General features: G+C 43.4%; 1 protein-coding gene across 5 annotated transcripts in view; it reads right to left on the bottom strand.

The window, feature by feature from the left end:
- ILVBL (ilvB acetolactate synthase like) overlaps positions 1-15,981 on the bottom strand; it is a 562,186-nt gene that overhangs the window by 336,903 nt on the left and 209,302 nt on the right. For all 5 annotated transcript variants that reach the window (XM_069217736.1, XM_069217734.1, XM_069217733.1 and 2 more), the window contains exon 8: positions 2,787-2,884. In XM_069217736.1, the coding sequence (XP_069073837.1) occupies positions 2,787-2,884 (98 nt within the window). The remainder of the gene's footprint in view (positions 1-2,786; positions 2,885-15,981) is intronic.

Raw genomic sequence — 15,981 nt, 5'->3', positions numbered from 1 at the left:
TACTTATCTGAACGATTTTTCTCTGATGCCTAAATATATAAAGATACTTACTATTTTTTCAAATTTGTGTGGATTTCCTTTTTGAGTTGTGTCTCTCATTATTGACTATTGTTTGTATTTGTAGATGTCTTGCACTCCTTTGTTTTAAGGCAAATGCTGCTCGACCACATTACCCCTGAATAGAGCATCTTGGGATTGCACCGCAAGCCTGGTTCACTCACTGGGGAACACCGGGACTCTTTACACAGTATTCACATACCACAACAAGGAGCAGCTTCGTACAAAGGTCTAACAAAGAATAAGAGAAAGATACATTGAGAAAAATATTGGATAACGACAAATGAAGTAATTGAAGCTAAAAATACAAAGAGACTTTGGGATCTGGTCCAAACTGGGCTTGGGAAGAAAGAGGCAACGCTGAAATGCATGGTGCAAGATGAAAGTAGGATATAATTCCTGGAGGAATTTTATAATGCTTGGTCTATTAATGGTACTTGCCCAGGCTGACTAAATAGAGAAGATATAAGGGGTCACTTTTCGGAGAAGAAAATAAAAGAACCCATAAGAGCACTAAAACTGACTACAGCACATGCCCCAGTAACTTACCTGTGGTAACAGTAAAATCTAATACTGATTGGTGGTCGAGCCTGTTTTATGTACTAGAATTATAATAAAATTGGGATTTACCATCTAGCTGGAAGTGGGTGGTGATCAAACGCATATACAAAAAAAGGAGACGTCACAGCTCCTAAACATATAGACTAACAAACCCTTTAGATGTGAGTAGTAACATATTGTCGAAATTCCTTTTGGACATGTTGAAAGAATGAGCTTGGACAAAGCGTATAATCCAAAGGGAGCAAAAGGTGGGGTTAATGAGGGGCAGTCAACAATTGCTCACAGCTTAAGTTTCTAGGCCATAACACACGAATACCTAGAACTAAAAGGAAATCTGTACTGTTGTTTTGGGAATTTCAGCTCGATCTTTGTTATTTTTGATCAAGAATTACCGTGGGCAACCTTGAGAAAGTATGAAATTTCATGTGATTTGCTTGTACTTTTGTAAAAAATACACAGGGATAATTGGACACAAGTGGAAATTGATGGGCAAGGTTCATTATCACGTAAAATATAAGATAAGAATTGGATGAGACAAAGATGTGTGTTGGTGCTGTTGCATTTTCGCTCTTCCAGTAGATTTACCCAAAGACATTAGACATAATAAATTGCCTCAGCCGCAAGATTAATGGAACCCCTATTAGATGCCTCCTATATGAAGGTAACTTAGTTGTTATGGATCTTACGGAAACTTTCTTGCAGAGAAAACTAGACGTTTTCTCAAACTACTGTAAGATGAAAAAACTAACAGCAAACATGGATAAAACTAAAGTCTTCTAATTTGGAAAGAAAATGCATTAAGTACAAATGGTTCCTTGATGACGAAGAAATAGAGGCAGGTATTAAATATAAATATTTGGGAATGTGGTTTGTGGATAAATTGACATGTAAAGACCACATCCAAGTATTACAAGCAAAAGCCTTATTCACTGCTAGTGGCCTTAAGAAATTAGATCAAGCTTATGGAGGTCCATCATTAACACCGGTATCAGCTTGATATCAAGCAATGATTCAGCCCTGATTTCAATGCAGAGTTGAAGTGCTCTGCTTAAGTGAAAAAAATCAAGTGGAATCTTGAGGAAGGTACATGTTTGAAATCTCTTTCAGGAGATTGGCAAAGACCGACCTTCATGCTAGCTGTTAATGCATGTCAGTCCACCTTTATTGAAGCTGATATGAGCCAGTGATGAGAATGCAGGGCATAAAACTCAATCTTTGTGTCAGACACTCTTGAACTTATATTTTGATATATGCACATAAAGTTACTAAAGGGACAGAAACACAATCTGTAGCCCAATTCACTGAACTGCTCACATCTCAATGAATAACTAGGGGACTAACTTATATAGAAGCAGGTGGCCCGTTGCTCCATCACGGAGACAGAGTAAATTATTCCTTCATCCTGGAAGAGGTGCCATCCGCTTAATTTAGAAATGACCGTCTAGCTGGGAGTTATTTATTACGCACTGGTAGGAGCCCCCATCACAGCGGTTCCTATCAATCTTTTTAAAAGTTTGGTTCAGGGCTCCATCAACATGATGGAGGCCTGCACCTACTATTTTATTATTTATTTTGAAAAAGAAAATCCTGAAGCGGGATTTTCTTTTTGAAAATAAGAAGGAAAATGGTCCCTTCAGAACGAGAGTACTCTTCCATGGCAAGAGGAGCATTTAGCAGTTTTTACTGCCCCTTAATGCCAAGGTCTTCCCGATGGTGATTGGCAGTGGAAACTGATTTCTAATTGTGCCCATCTAAATTGGGTGGGTGTAATTAGTGATCTGCGCCAGCAGCCTATATTCCACAGGGTCGTCAGAGGGGTTTAATCACGGCAGAAACGGAGTAGTCTCCGTTATGATTAAACCCAAGGTCTGCCTGCTTTTAATTTTGGCGGGCAGACCTTTATTTTGGTGGTATGTATAATCCATCACTGTTGTGATGCACTATACAGACCGCCAAGATGTATCGGGCCCGAAGTCACAAGGTGATCAAGACATTTTCCCAAGACAAAATGACATAAGACTTAACAGGTGTTTCAATACACATCTATAAAATCAGTCCTTTAATAAAGAGTTCTGATGTTTATGTAGAGCCTCCAACCTGTGACAACCAGTCACAGGTACGGTGCTCTGTATAAGCAACAGAACACTTAGTTAAGGTTAACTATTTACCTGAGCTTTTCTGCTGAGGTGGGGGGCAGCGTTGCTTGACTGCCAAGCAGAATGATGGGTGCCCTGGCTCTGCTGAGCAGCTCCACACACTGCTGCACCTGCACATGGGAGAGAACAGCACAGTTACCACATTTCATTAATTATCAGGGTATTGACAGTTTGAAAGGTGTTTTTTGCAAGAAAGAGAACAGGATTAGATGAACTGCATAACTGACCCGTGTGTGGGTACTTTCTGTGCAGGTTTTTAACGAAATGCTAATAAACTGATTTAAACCAAAAAAAAGATGCACTGCGGTATTAACTCTGAGGAATATGTGAAGGACCAGAAGACAGGAACATTTAATTATCTCTACCGACAGTCCTCCAGCGAGAGATCCTGCTTAGAGCCACAATCTTTAAAGTTATGGACTGCTGCCACGTGGAGGGCCTGTTATGTATCTGGAGAGGGTCCCTTGCTGAAGGAATATTGCTACATTTATCTAACTTTTCCTTCTGCAAGAACATGATTTGTAATCTTAGAAGTGAACGCAAAGTAGTAGGAGGTGAACAAATCTGGACGGTTCACTGAGGGAAAAAAAGATCCCTGGTAGGAAGGGTGTCAACCCCAGCTGGGTTTTAGATGTTCTTTCTGAATCAAAGCAATAAGGATCACAAAACCTATGCACAGACATTTAAGCTGCCTGTTAACAAATGTCCAGTAGATAGATTTTTCACCAGAACGCCACAGTAGTTGCTTTACTTTTGGGGGAGTGAACCCATGGTGACCCAGACGCAACCAATCTGCTTTATCATATCACAAAGGAATGCCTTCCACAAGCTACCTAAAAGTGGACAGCTTTACCTGCATTACCTCTGGCGTATAAGTCTAAAACTGCTTGGTAGAATCTGCTTGATTTCTTAAAATTAATACTCCAAAGCTCTCCCTATACCCAGTGTGTTAAAAACACAGTCAAAACACAGCACCAGCATATCTTGCATTTGGTATAGTTCTAAATGGGGTGAGCAAAACCATGAGTTTTTCAGATGGGGCATTTGTCGACCTCTGGAAGGTGACTTTCATCAGCCAATCTCTAAGAACTCTAAACGATATTGACAGTCTTAACATTTTGATTTGTCATTGATAGCAGGGAGATGTACTTGTGGTACTGGAGAACAAACACATTATTATTTACCACTTAGATATTACCCACACCTTTACTACAGCAGCCTACCTTGTCTGTTTTGCTTGGAGATGAACCTCTAAGAATTATTTGCTCCCTAAAGGAGTTTTGGCATTTTCTCTCTATGTCAACATTTTCTTTTCAGTGGGGGTCTGGAGGAAATACCAGTGAGTCTTTGACTGCTTCATATTCACCGTTGCTACCTAGTCGGTCACTTTGATCTGTATTGTGATCATAATTATAGAGATTGGAAACGGGCAGCCACAAACAAACAATGCTTCTAACTCTGCAGCCTTTTATGTCGTCTTCGGGCAAGGGACCTAGGAAAGAATAAAATATACCCATCTTCACAGCAGCAAGTATCGGGCGTCAAGAACTGCTGGGCTTTCAGAGAGTCAGTATTACCCAGCCAAGCACACTTCAGAGAAAGGGCAAGTGTGCCCCAACACTTTTAGGCATCTCATTCAGAGAATATTTCAGACAGACCATTAGCGGCTGGTGCTCCTTAACAGAAATTCTCTTCTGCTTATTAGCCTTTCCTTTTCTCAAGAATATGAAACAGAATTTGGCAAAAAGCATGGGCCGCAGGCCTTAATAGTATTTGCCAATTACTGCCATGTTAGCTGGATACTTAAAACACTTCCCATATGACACTGACATATCTCAGAGGATGACATTTCTAGCAGCTAACGGACCTTTCACGTGAATTTGGCACCCATGCCAAAACAAGCAAGCATGATGTTTCCAAGGGAAGTGGCCAAGGCCCACTGATTTATTGTTGGGCATTCCAAACAAGTCTTCTCAAAGAAGGAACATGTTACTTACCCCGTAAGCATCGATTCATAGTATGCAGTGCTGTAGATTAATATGCTTAGCATTCTTCTGCTATCTAGTGATTGGCTCAGATGCTTCAAAGTTGTTTTTCTTCTAAGAAGTCTTTCAAGTCACAAATTATGACTCCTCCTCCTATAGTCTACATTGCGCAAGGTCCTCGGCTCCACTGTCAGATTGTTTTGGGCTCATCAAGTAAGTTTGTTATAGAAGCAATAGAGAGTTAGTAAAGATGAACATGCAAGATATAGTTTGATTAGAATGAGTGTTTATAGTTAAATAGTGTGCATCTGAATCATTAGCTTCTCGGAGGAGGGTGGATGCATATGAATCTACAGCACCACATGCTTTGAAAATATGCTTACAAGTTAAGTAATATGTTCCATTCACATCAAGTGTTGGCTGCAGATAAATATGCTTAGCACTGAATGTAAAGCAGTATTCTCCAAAGCAGTGGCTAACTAATGGTTGATGTGGATGCTTGAAATAGTGTACATACAACAGCCTGATCCACTGTAGTTGTTGGCTTGCTAGGACATCAACACAATATTATATTTTGGGAATGTATGTGGGTTGTTTCATGTAGCTGCCTTACAAATATCAAACAGTGGGTTATTTCCTAGGAAAGCCAGAGAGGCTTACAACCTTTTGTATACTATAGTATACTTCTTGTGTGGGCTTAAAACCATTGTGCTTGCTTTTAAGTTGTTTGTTTCAGTGTCTTTTAAAAATCCTTGCTTGTTAGTGGTCAGTACTGCCTCTCTGTTCTTTCTTTTTCTCCTTAGTTCCTCCCTGGAGCAGGGACCAAGTGCAGTATCATTACGCATTGTCGTCTTTATATCTTTGGGGAGGGGGCTATTTTTTTTTTCCTGCTAGTGTAACACTGTGGGTGCTTCAGGTCTGCAGCAGCTTGCATTTTATTGCAGAATTCCTTGCTCCCACCTCCTCCAAAGCTGGAACAAACCAACTGCTGTCCTCTAATCTAATCTGCTGTGACAGGAGCGCTGAGTGGTGACAGCAGGCACTCCCTCTCGGATCTTTTAACTTCTGTTAACTCTCTCGGATCTTTTAACTTCCCTCCATGCATAGTGCCATTTCAAGGTCACAAAGGCTTGTTTTACCTGGCTTCATTTCATTATCATCATGGCTTGCTCCCTTGTTCAATCACCCGGTAAATGTAGCTAAACTGTTCCTGATCCTATCACTCCTAGCATCTCCCCAGCCCCCTGCTAAGGCTGCTGCCAAGCCTCAGAAAACATGTGCTATGTGCCACTGTGTTTGCATTTCTAAAGGGGGAAAGAATGATCAAGATTTCAAATGAATCCACACCCCCCTCTCCCCAATCAGCACTAAATCACTGTCTGGGGAGAGGTGAACTCTGGCCTCAACATCTGGGACAACACCTTACTAGATCACAGATACTGCTCAGCAAAATACTTCCCCTGGGCAAATATTCCAGGACTTTAGCTGGAAGGTCATAAAAGGCACTTCAGGTGAAAAGTCATAATAAATAATGTGAGATTTCTCAGCATTACAGCGTCATCCTCCGCCTTGGACTAAATCATAGACATAATAAATGGACTTCATTGTCTCATGTTGAGCTGTGATGCATGCCTGTAATTGGTCTGATTATCCTACATACCGGTACACAAGCACAATCCCTCTCACACATACTCTATCAAATTCGGTCACATAATCTTGTTCTCTCTCACTGTTCCATACAATCTTTGTGCTGTTCTCAAACACTTTCACACACACAGCAATACACTCACTTTCTCTCCCATGCATATATATTTTTATAGCCTATAGAGAGAACTAAAACGGATACGGACACATTTTATACATAAAATCATGTTACAGGTTAAGCTCTCTGTTCTAAAGGCTCCCTTCAAATAAATATACATTCTTTTGCAGATAGATGGCAGAGTCCTGTTAAGTGTGTGGGGGGGGGGACCTAAAATCAGCCAGCATTGAGATTTCAAAGCCCACCTGTATCAATATCATGAGATCAGTTTACAACCATCTGCAATCAATCAAATATGTTTAACTGAAGAGTGTAATCAGCAGGCCCGTCAGAAAAGGGGCACATGGGTCATTGTTTCCCGGGCCTGCACTTTTTGGGAATATTGCGTTCATTTATATATTTTACAAACAAAGCTGCCCTGTTTATTAATGACGTGGCAGCATACAATATAGATAGCGCCAGATGGTGTGTATTCTATTTACCTACAAGCCATTTTACCAAAATCTGAAAGATATCATCATCCTACGAAGAGCCCCACTTTAGATAATGGACTCAGGCCCTGTACATCACACTGCCAGATGAGAAGTATATAACCCACGTGAACCTCTATCTGGGGTACTTTTGTGCTGGAAACTTACTGTTTAAAATTTTTCAACTGCATCAGTTGGTTTGGTTGAAAACAACATGCAAGCAGAGACTCAAGCATCCAAGCACAGTCTCATTTATATATGGAGAAGTAATTATCCCTACCTACAAAAAAAGGGACATCGGTTCATAAAGAAAATTAAACCTACCCCAAAAATACTCTACTGACCAAGTACAGAATAACATCCTAAGTTCGAAGCATGGTACACAAGGTCTTTTGGGATGCACGCCTGGCCTTTAGGTGGCAAACCATTAAGTCTAGCTCACAAAGAAAAGTGACTTTTTCACTGGTAGGTGAGTTTGTTTCCTAATTCTGGTGTCAACCATCCCCACCCATCCAGCTCTAATGCTTCTCAGCATTTGAGCAACAGTTTTTTTTTTTGGTGGATCCAACTTAGATCAGAAAATAAGAAAACAAAAGGGCGCACAAGCGTGGTGCATGCTCCAATAATCCAACAAATTGACGCTGCCCGCATCATATGCCTTTTATACTCCCCTCTTTGCCCTCCTGCAGAGGATCGGAGATGCTGCATAGCTTCACTAAAAAATCCTCGCAAGCTATCACCTGCAGTTAAATCACCAACGCTAAAATGTCTTTTAAAGTTCACAAACCTCCTTGTTTTTTTCAAGTGTGGGTACAAAATAACCAGCAAAGAATTGTTTAAATCTTTAAGAAACCAAGTCTTCAAGAGATTTAAAAAAAAAAAAAAAAATTGTGCAATTTGTGTAGTAAGGAGGCGGCGGTTTCTTACAGCGCTAGCAGCGAGAGAGGCACCAGAGAGGCAAAGGTATTTCAGCAGCCATATGTAGGGTAAGTAAGAGATCTTCAGTACAGAGATGGACAGTTTCGCTTGCAGAAACCGGCCTCAAGGCGGTTCATCCTTCAGCGTTTGTGTGTGTTGGAGGACCAGCCATTAACAAAAGTAGTGTATGTGTCCTGTGATTCAAGCCAGGTATAGCCCCTCCACGAACTAATTAGAAGGGACAACGAACCCCCAAATCACCCTCTCCAAAACTAAAGAACAATGGATATCTGAGAGGTCTCCTTTTACTGCGAGACCGCACTGGCTGCACTCGAGGTGCTTCAGGTGGTTTGCTTTCCTGTGCTTCTTCAGAGAGCCTGTTGTGTTTACTACAGTCTCATCAGACGATGGGTGGGTGATGTCTGCAGGAGGTGCTCTGTTCCACCACATAAATTCTTTGCTCTGTGCATGACTTTTTTTTTTAAGTCACCTGCATTTGTTTCAGGGGAGCGTTCATGTTTGCACAGTATCAGCAGATTGGGTGCATCTGCAATTCAATGTGAAAGGTCATCTCCTGCTCCCTCCCCAACTTGACTGATAAACCTTTGATTCCAACCCTTTAAAGTACTACCAGAGCAGGGCTCTACATACTCTCTTAGTGCACCAAGTACACCCCAAGAGCAGGTTAGGTTGTGGAGGGATTAAGGAAACCAGCTAAAAAGATGATCCTTAGGTTTTGATAATGAGAAAATGAAATTATCATACAAAGACCAGGATGGAAAAACAGTACTCTGGATTTCTGTTTTCCCAGCCTTTGAGCTTTTCTCTCTCTGGCAAGAGACAACCCAGTAAACTTGCAAACATTTTCGCAGGGACCACAAACTATGGTCTGTGGTGTACCCGAGGACTGCAATGATACCAGCAGGTGATAGTGGGGCTTTGCGGGCAGCAGTGGGAGGTGAGGTGAGCATTGGGGAAGAGTCATTGAGTCACGGAGTAATTTTGAGGATTTCATTCCATACTGCCTTCTAATTTAATACCCTAGTCTCTAGAAGAGTCATAGATTTGACTGTACTAAGTTATGCAGTATCTGAATCGCTATCGCTCTACCAGCATTCTCTACTTGCTATAAATCCCCTACAAAGTCAAGTGTTAAAAATAAAAAAGTAGTAACTTCATTACTGAACTGGAATGAACATGAATTGCAGTGTAAAACCAAAAAATCTACAATCAATCCTGGATTCCCCAATTGACCAAATTGTGTGATTATAGGCCACTGTTCTATTTTCTTCATTTCACATGTAAGAGCACCTTGAAAGATATGTGTTCAGGATAAGCATGATACAAAACCTTCTACTGTGTTTGATTTAATAAGCTATAACATTGTCCACATTATAGTTTGTGGGCTCTATACTTTTATCAGTAAAATTGTTTGTTTGTGCAAATGTAATGGCCATGTCAATTGAAGATGTGCTGTCTAAAATGGCCTCTCCTCACAGGTTTTCAGGTCCAGGAATCCACCTTTTGTTGGTTGCAGTCTTGCTTGGTTCTTGCAATAACTCTTATCACGACTTGTAGAGTGTCCTGAGGAAACTTGCAGTACTTCACTCCTACTTTCCTGGGCTCTGGGGTGGAGTATTTTACTTACCTTTGCTGTTTTCTTACACTCCCAGCGCCCCACTACACACTACACTTGCCTAGGGTGGAATTTGTGATTCGCATTCCACTTCCTTAGTACATGGTTTGTTTTTCCCCTAGGCCTATTGCATTCTATTGTATTTTCTACTGTTTGCACTATTCTATGATTATTTACTTACCTGATTTTGGTCTCTACTGTATATAATGTGTATAATACTTACCTCCAGAAGGAATATTGCCTTTAAGATATTTTTGTCCTTGTGTCACTAAAATAAAGTACCTTTATTTTTGGTAACACTGAGTATTGTCTTTTATTGTGTATAAGTACTGTGTAACTATAGTGGTAGTGCAGGAGCTTTACATGTCTCCTAGTTTAGCCTAAGCTGCTCTGCTACAGCTACCTCTAGACAGCCTAAGCTGTTGCAACACTGCCTACATTTCACTAATAAGGGATAACTGGACCTGGTATAAGGTGTACGTACCTTAGGTACCCACTACAAACCAGGCCAGCCTCCGACGGTTCATTCATTTCTGTGGTAGATTAAGGGAACCAAATTCTAGAACTTCAAGGGCCAAATGATTTCCCTCTTTCTGGTTGGGATATGTGACCCTTCTGAGTCAGAAGATGTGGCTAGATGGGCAGTTTTTTAATGTGCAACAACCAGTAGTTGAGCAGGGTTGTTAACCAAGCCCGTCAAGCCCATGTTGGGAAAATTAGAATTAGTGTGAGGGATGTTTCTGTGAGCTTCTGAACCACGTAAGGAATGAGAGGAGGAAAAGTGTAGGCCATTATCCACGGCCAGTTGAGCCATAGGGCATTGCCTTTGGACTGTGGGTGAGGAAACATGGACGCAAGGCTTTGGCATTTTGCGTTCTGGTGTGTGGCAAACAGGTTTATGTCTGGTGTTCTCCACCATCTAATGTACGAGTGATGGAGTGTTCAATCAATCTCACATTTGTGTACCTGTTGGTACATTCTGCTGAGAGTATTGGTGAAGTCCTAGCAGAATATCTACCAGGGGTGGACCATGACCCCTGGTAGGTATTCTGCTAGGAAGTGGATGTTATGATGTATGACTGCGTACCATATGTGCTCTACCATGCGGGAAAGCTGTATGGAATGTGTGCTTGCTTCTTTCTGTTTCTGAAAGTAGTCATGGCTGTCATGTTGTCAGTATGGATAAGAACCACTTTGTGGTGAAAATGATGTTGAAAAGCTTTGAGAGCTAACTGAACTGCTAGAAGCTCAAGTTGACTGATGTGTAGATGTCACTGCGCTGGAGACCACTGTCCGTACTGTGAGATCTTGCATATAAGTCCCCCAACCATGTAATGATGCATCAGTTGCAATGGTGACCTATGGACCAGTGGCTTTAAAGGGGTGGCCCCGCAAAAGATTGTTGCTGTTCCACCACTGCAAACAGCGATGTGTTGCTGGACCTATCAACACTAGATCTTGTATATGCCCCTCCGCTTGGGATCATTGTGACTGGAGGCATTGCTGTAGGGGACGTATGTGCAGTATGGCATGTGGTACTATGGAGATACATGAAGACATCATACCTACAAGTCTTATTGCTGTTTGATTGACTTATGTGACGATGTGGGTGAAAAAGATGAAATGTTAGCTGGAATTTTTGTACTTGTGCAGGACTGGGATATGCCTTTGCTTTGAAAGAGTCTAGAATTGCACCTACAAATGGTTGTAGTTTTTAGGGTTTTAAGTGGGATTTTGCTGTACTGAGGGGAAGCCCAGTTTGTGTAAAAGACTGATAAGTCTGAGTTTTCTGCAGACATTGCTGTTTGGTTGCACTCTTGATCAGCCAATCATATAGGCATGGAAACATGTGTGTGCCCTTCCTTCTGAGATGAGCTGTTACTACTGCAAGGCATTTTGTTAACACTATTGGTGCTGTAGTTACTCCGAATGACAAGACTTTGAACTAATAGTGTTGGTCACTTATTTGAAATCGGAGTTAGCGGCGATGGGCTGGATGTATTGCTATGTGAAAGTAGGCAGCTTTGAGACCTATGGCTGTCATTAAGTCTTCTTGTTGTAATAATGGTATGACTTCCAGGAGTGTTACCAAATGGAAGTGTTCCAATAAAATGTATTTGTTGAGAGCTCTGAGGTCTAGGATTGGTCGTAAAGTTCTATCTTTTTTGTGAATGAGGATATATACCTGGTGTAGGAGGCCTGACTGGCTTGTAGTGAGTACCAAGGGGTACTTACACCTTGCACCAGGCCCAGGTATCCCTTATTGGTGTAGAGGGGTGTCTAGCAGCTTAGGCTGATAGAAAAGGTAGCTTAGCAGAGCAGCTTAGGCTGAACTAGGAGACGAGTGAAGCTCCTACAGTACCACTAGTGTCATATGCACAATATCTTAAGAAAACACAATACACAGATATACTAAAAATAAAGGTACTTTATTTTTATGACAATATGCCAAAGTATCTCAGTGAGTACCCTCAGTATGAGGATAGCAAATATACACAAGATATATGTACACACTACCAAAATATGCAGTAATTGCAATAGAAAACAGTCCAAACAATGTATATTCACAATAGAATGAAATGGGGGCACATAGGGATAGGGGCAGCACAAACCATATACTCTAGAAGTGGAATGTGAACCACGAATGGACCCCAAACCTATGTGACCTTGTAGAGGGTCGCTGGGACTGTAAGAAAACAGTGAGGGTTAGAAAAATAGCCCACCCCAAGACCCTGAAAAGTGGGTGCAAAGTGCATCTAAGTTCCCCAAAGAGCACAGAAGTCGTGATAGGGGAATTCTGCAGGAAAAACCAACACCAGCAATGCAACAACGATGGATTTCCAGACGAGAGTACCTGTGGAACAAGGGGACGAAGTCCAAAAGTCACGATCAAGTCGGGAGTGGGCAGATGCCCAGGAAATGCCAGCTGTGGGTGCAAAGAAGCTACCACCGGATGGTAGAAGCTGTGGATTCTGCAAGAACGACAAGGGCTAGAAACTTCCCCTTTGGAGGATGGATGTCCCACGTCGTGAAGAGTCGTGCAGAGGAGGTTTTGTGACGAAAGACCGCAAACAAGCCTTGCTAGCTCAAAGGGTCGCTGTTAGGGTTTTTGGATGCTGCTGTGGCCCAGGAGGGACCAGGATGTCGCCAATTGCGTGAGGGGACAGAGGGGGCGTCCAGCAAGAGAAGGAGCCCTCTCAGAAGCAAGCAGCACCCGCAGAAGTGCCGGAACAGGCACTACGAAGTGGAGTGAACCGGAGCTCACCTGAAGTCACAAAGTAAGGTCCCACGACGCCGGAGGACAAGTCAGGAGGTCGTGCACTGCAGGTTAGAGTGCCGGGGACCCAGGCTTGGCTGTGCACAAAGGAAATCCTGGAAGAGTGCACAGGAGCCAGAGCAGCTGCAAAACACGCGGTTCCCAGCAATGCAGTCTAGCGTGGGGAGGCAAGGACTTACCTCCACCAAACTTGGACTGAAGAGTCATTGGACTGTGGGAGTCACTTGGACAGAATTGCTGAGTTCAAGTGACCTCGCTCGTCGTGCTGAGAGGAGACCCAGAGGACCGGTGATGCAGTTCTTTGGTGCCTGCGGTTGCAGGGGGAAGATTCCGTAGACCCACGGGAGATTTCTTCAGAGCTTCTAGTGCAGAGAGGAGGCAGACTACCCCCACAGCATGCACCACAAGGAAAACAGTTGAGAAGGCGGCAGGATCAGCGTTACAAGGTTGCAGTAGTCGTCTTTGCTACTTTGTTGCAGTTTTACAGGCTTCCAGCGCGGTCAGCAGTCGATTCCTTGGCAGAAGGTGAAGAGAGAGATGCAGAGGAACTCTGATGAGCTCTTGCATTCGTTATCTAAGGAAGTCCCCAAAGCAGAGACCCTGAATAGCCAGAAAAGGAGGTTTGGCTACTTAGGAGAGAGGATAGGCTAGCAACACCTGAAGGAGTCTATCAGAAGGAGTCTCTGACGTCACCTGCTGGCACTGGCCACTCAGAGCAGTCCAGTGTGCCAGCAGCACCTCTGTTTCCAAGATGGCAGAGGTCTGGAGCACACTGGAGGAGCTCTGGGCACCTCCCAGGGGAGGTGCAGGTCAGGGGAGTGGTCACTCCCCTTTCCTTTGTCCAGTTTCGCGCCAGAGCAGGGCTGAGGGATCCCTGAACCGGTGCAGACTGGCTTATGCAGAGATGGGCACCATCTGTGCCCATCAAGGCATTTCCAGAGGCTGGGGGAGGTTACTCCTCCCCAGCCCTGACACCTTTTTCCAAAGGGAGAGGGTGTAACACCCTCTCTCTGAGGAAGTCCTTTGTTCTGCCTTCCTGAGCCAGGCCTGGCTGGACCCCAGGAGGGCAGAAACCTGTCTGAGGGGTTGGCAGCAGCTGCAGTGAAACCCCGGGAAAGGTAGTTTGGCAGTACCCGGGTCTGAGCTAGAGACTCCGGGGATCATGGAATTGTCTCCCCAATGCCAGAATGGCATTGGGGTGACAATTCCATGATCTTAGACATGTTACATGGCCATGTTCGGAGTTACCATTGTGACGCTATACATATGTCGTGACATATGTATAGTGCACGCGTGTAATGGTGTCCCCGCACTCACAAAGTCCGGGGAATTTGCCATGAACAATGTGGGAGCACTTTGGCTAGTGCCAGGGTGCCCACACACTAAGTAACTTAGCACCCAACCTTTACCAGGTAAAGGTTAGACATATAGGTGACTTATAAGTTACTTAAGAGCAGTGGTAAATGGCTGTGAAATAACGTGGACGTTATTTCACTCAGGCTGCACTGGCAGGCCTGTGTAAGAATTGTCAGATCTCCCTATGGGTGGCACAAGAAATGCTGCAGCCCATAGGGATCTCCTGGAACCCCAATACCCTGGGTACCTCAGTACCATATACTATTGAATTATAAGGGTGTTCCAGTATGCCAATGTAAATTGGTCACTAGCCTGTTAGTGACAATTTGGAAAGAAAATAAGAGAGCATAACCACTGAGGTTCTGGATAGCAGAGCCTCAGTGAGACAGTTAGTCATAACACAGGTAACACATACAGGGCACACTTATGAGCACTGGGGCCCTGGCTGGCACGGCCCCAGTGACACATACAACTAAAACAACATATATACAGTGAAATATGGGGGTAACATGCCAAGCAAGATGGTACTTTCCTACACAACCCCCCCTCCCCCAAACGAAGGACAATAAGACTAGCCATAACCTGATGAGTCTTCATTGTCTAAGTGCAAACATCTGGTGAGTCCATCTGCATTGGAGTGGGTACTCCCAGGTCTATGTTCCACTGTATAGTCCATTCCCTGTAGGGATATGGACCACCTCAAAAATTTAGGATTTTCACCTTTTATTTGTTTTAGCCAAAGTAGAGGTTTGTGGTCTGTCTGAACAATGAAGTGAGTGCCAAACAGGTATGGCCTCAACTCCTTCAGTGCCCAGACCACAGCAAAGGCCTCCCTCTCTATGGCAGACCAACACTTTTCTCTAGGGGTCAACCTACTGCTGATAAAAGCAACAGGTTGATCCTGGCCCTCGGAATTAAGTTGTGATAAGACTGCCCCTACCCCTAATTCAGATGCATCAGTTTGGACAATTAATTTTTTGGAGTAACAGGGGCTTTTCAGGACAGGTGCAGAGCACATGGCCTGCTTCAGCTCCTCAAAAGCTTTCTGACAGTTTGCTGTCCATAATACCTTTTAGGCATTTTCTTAGATGTGAGGTCATTAAGAGGGGCTGCAATAGAGCCATAGTTCTTTATGAACCTCCTGTAGTACCCAGTGAGGCCTAAAAAGGCTCTCACCTGAGTCTGAGTTGTAGGGGGAACCCAATCTATAATAGTTTGGATTTTCCCCTGAAGTGGTGCAATCTGTTCTCCACCTACAAGGTGTCCCAGATAATCCAATTTCCCCTGCCATATCTGGCACTTTGAAGCCTTGATAGTGAGGCCTGCCTTTTGCAGGGCCTCCAAAACTTTCCATAGGTGGACCAGGTGATCATCCCAGCTGGAGCTAAAGACAGCTATATCATCTAGATATGCTGCACTAAAAGCTTCCAGCCCTTGCAGGACTGTGTTCACCAACCTTTGAAAAGTGGGAGGTGCATTTTTCAATCCAAAAGGCATTACCGTGAATTGGTAATGTCCTCCAAAGGTTGAAAATGCAGATTTTGCTTTTGCATCCTCTGATAACTTGATCTGCCAATACCCTGCAGTCAAATCAAAGGTGCTTAGATACTTGGCAGATGCCAGTGTATCATTAGCTCATCTGCCCTGGGTATAGGGTGAGCATCAGTTTTGGTTACCTGGTTGAGACCTCTGTAGTCAACACAAAATCTCATTTCCCTTTTACCATCTTTGGAATGAGGTTTTGGTACAAGTACCACAAGAGAAGCCCATGGACTTTCAGAGTGCTCAACCACTCCCAGTTCA

The sequence above is a fragment of the Pleurodeles waltl genome, chromosome 12 (assembly GCF_031143425.1).
Source record: "Pleurodeles waltl isolate 20211129_DDA chromosome 12, aPleWal1.hap1.20221129, whole genome shotgun sequence".
Classification (NCBI taxonomy): Eukaryota; Metazoa; Chordata; class Amphibia; order Caudata; family Salamandridae; genus Pleurodeles; species Pleurodeles waltl.
This window is presented reverse-complemented; position numbering and strand designations above follow the sequence as displayed.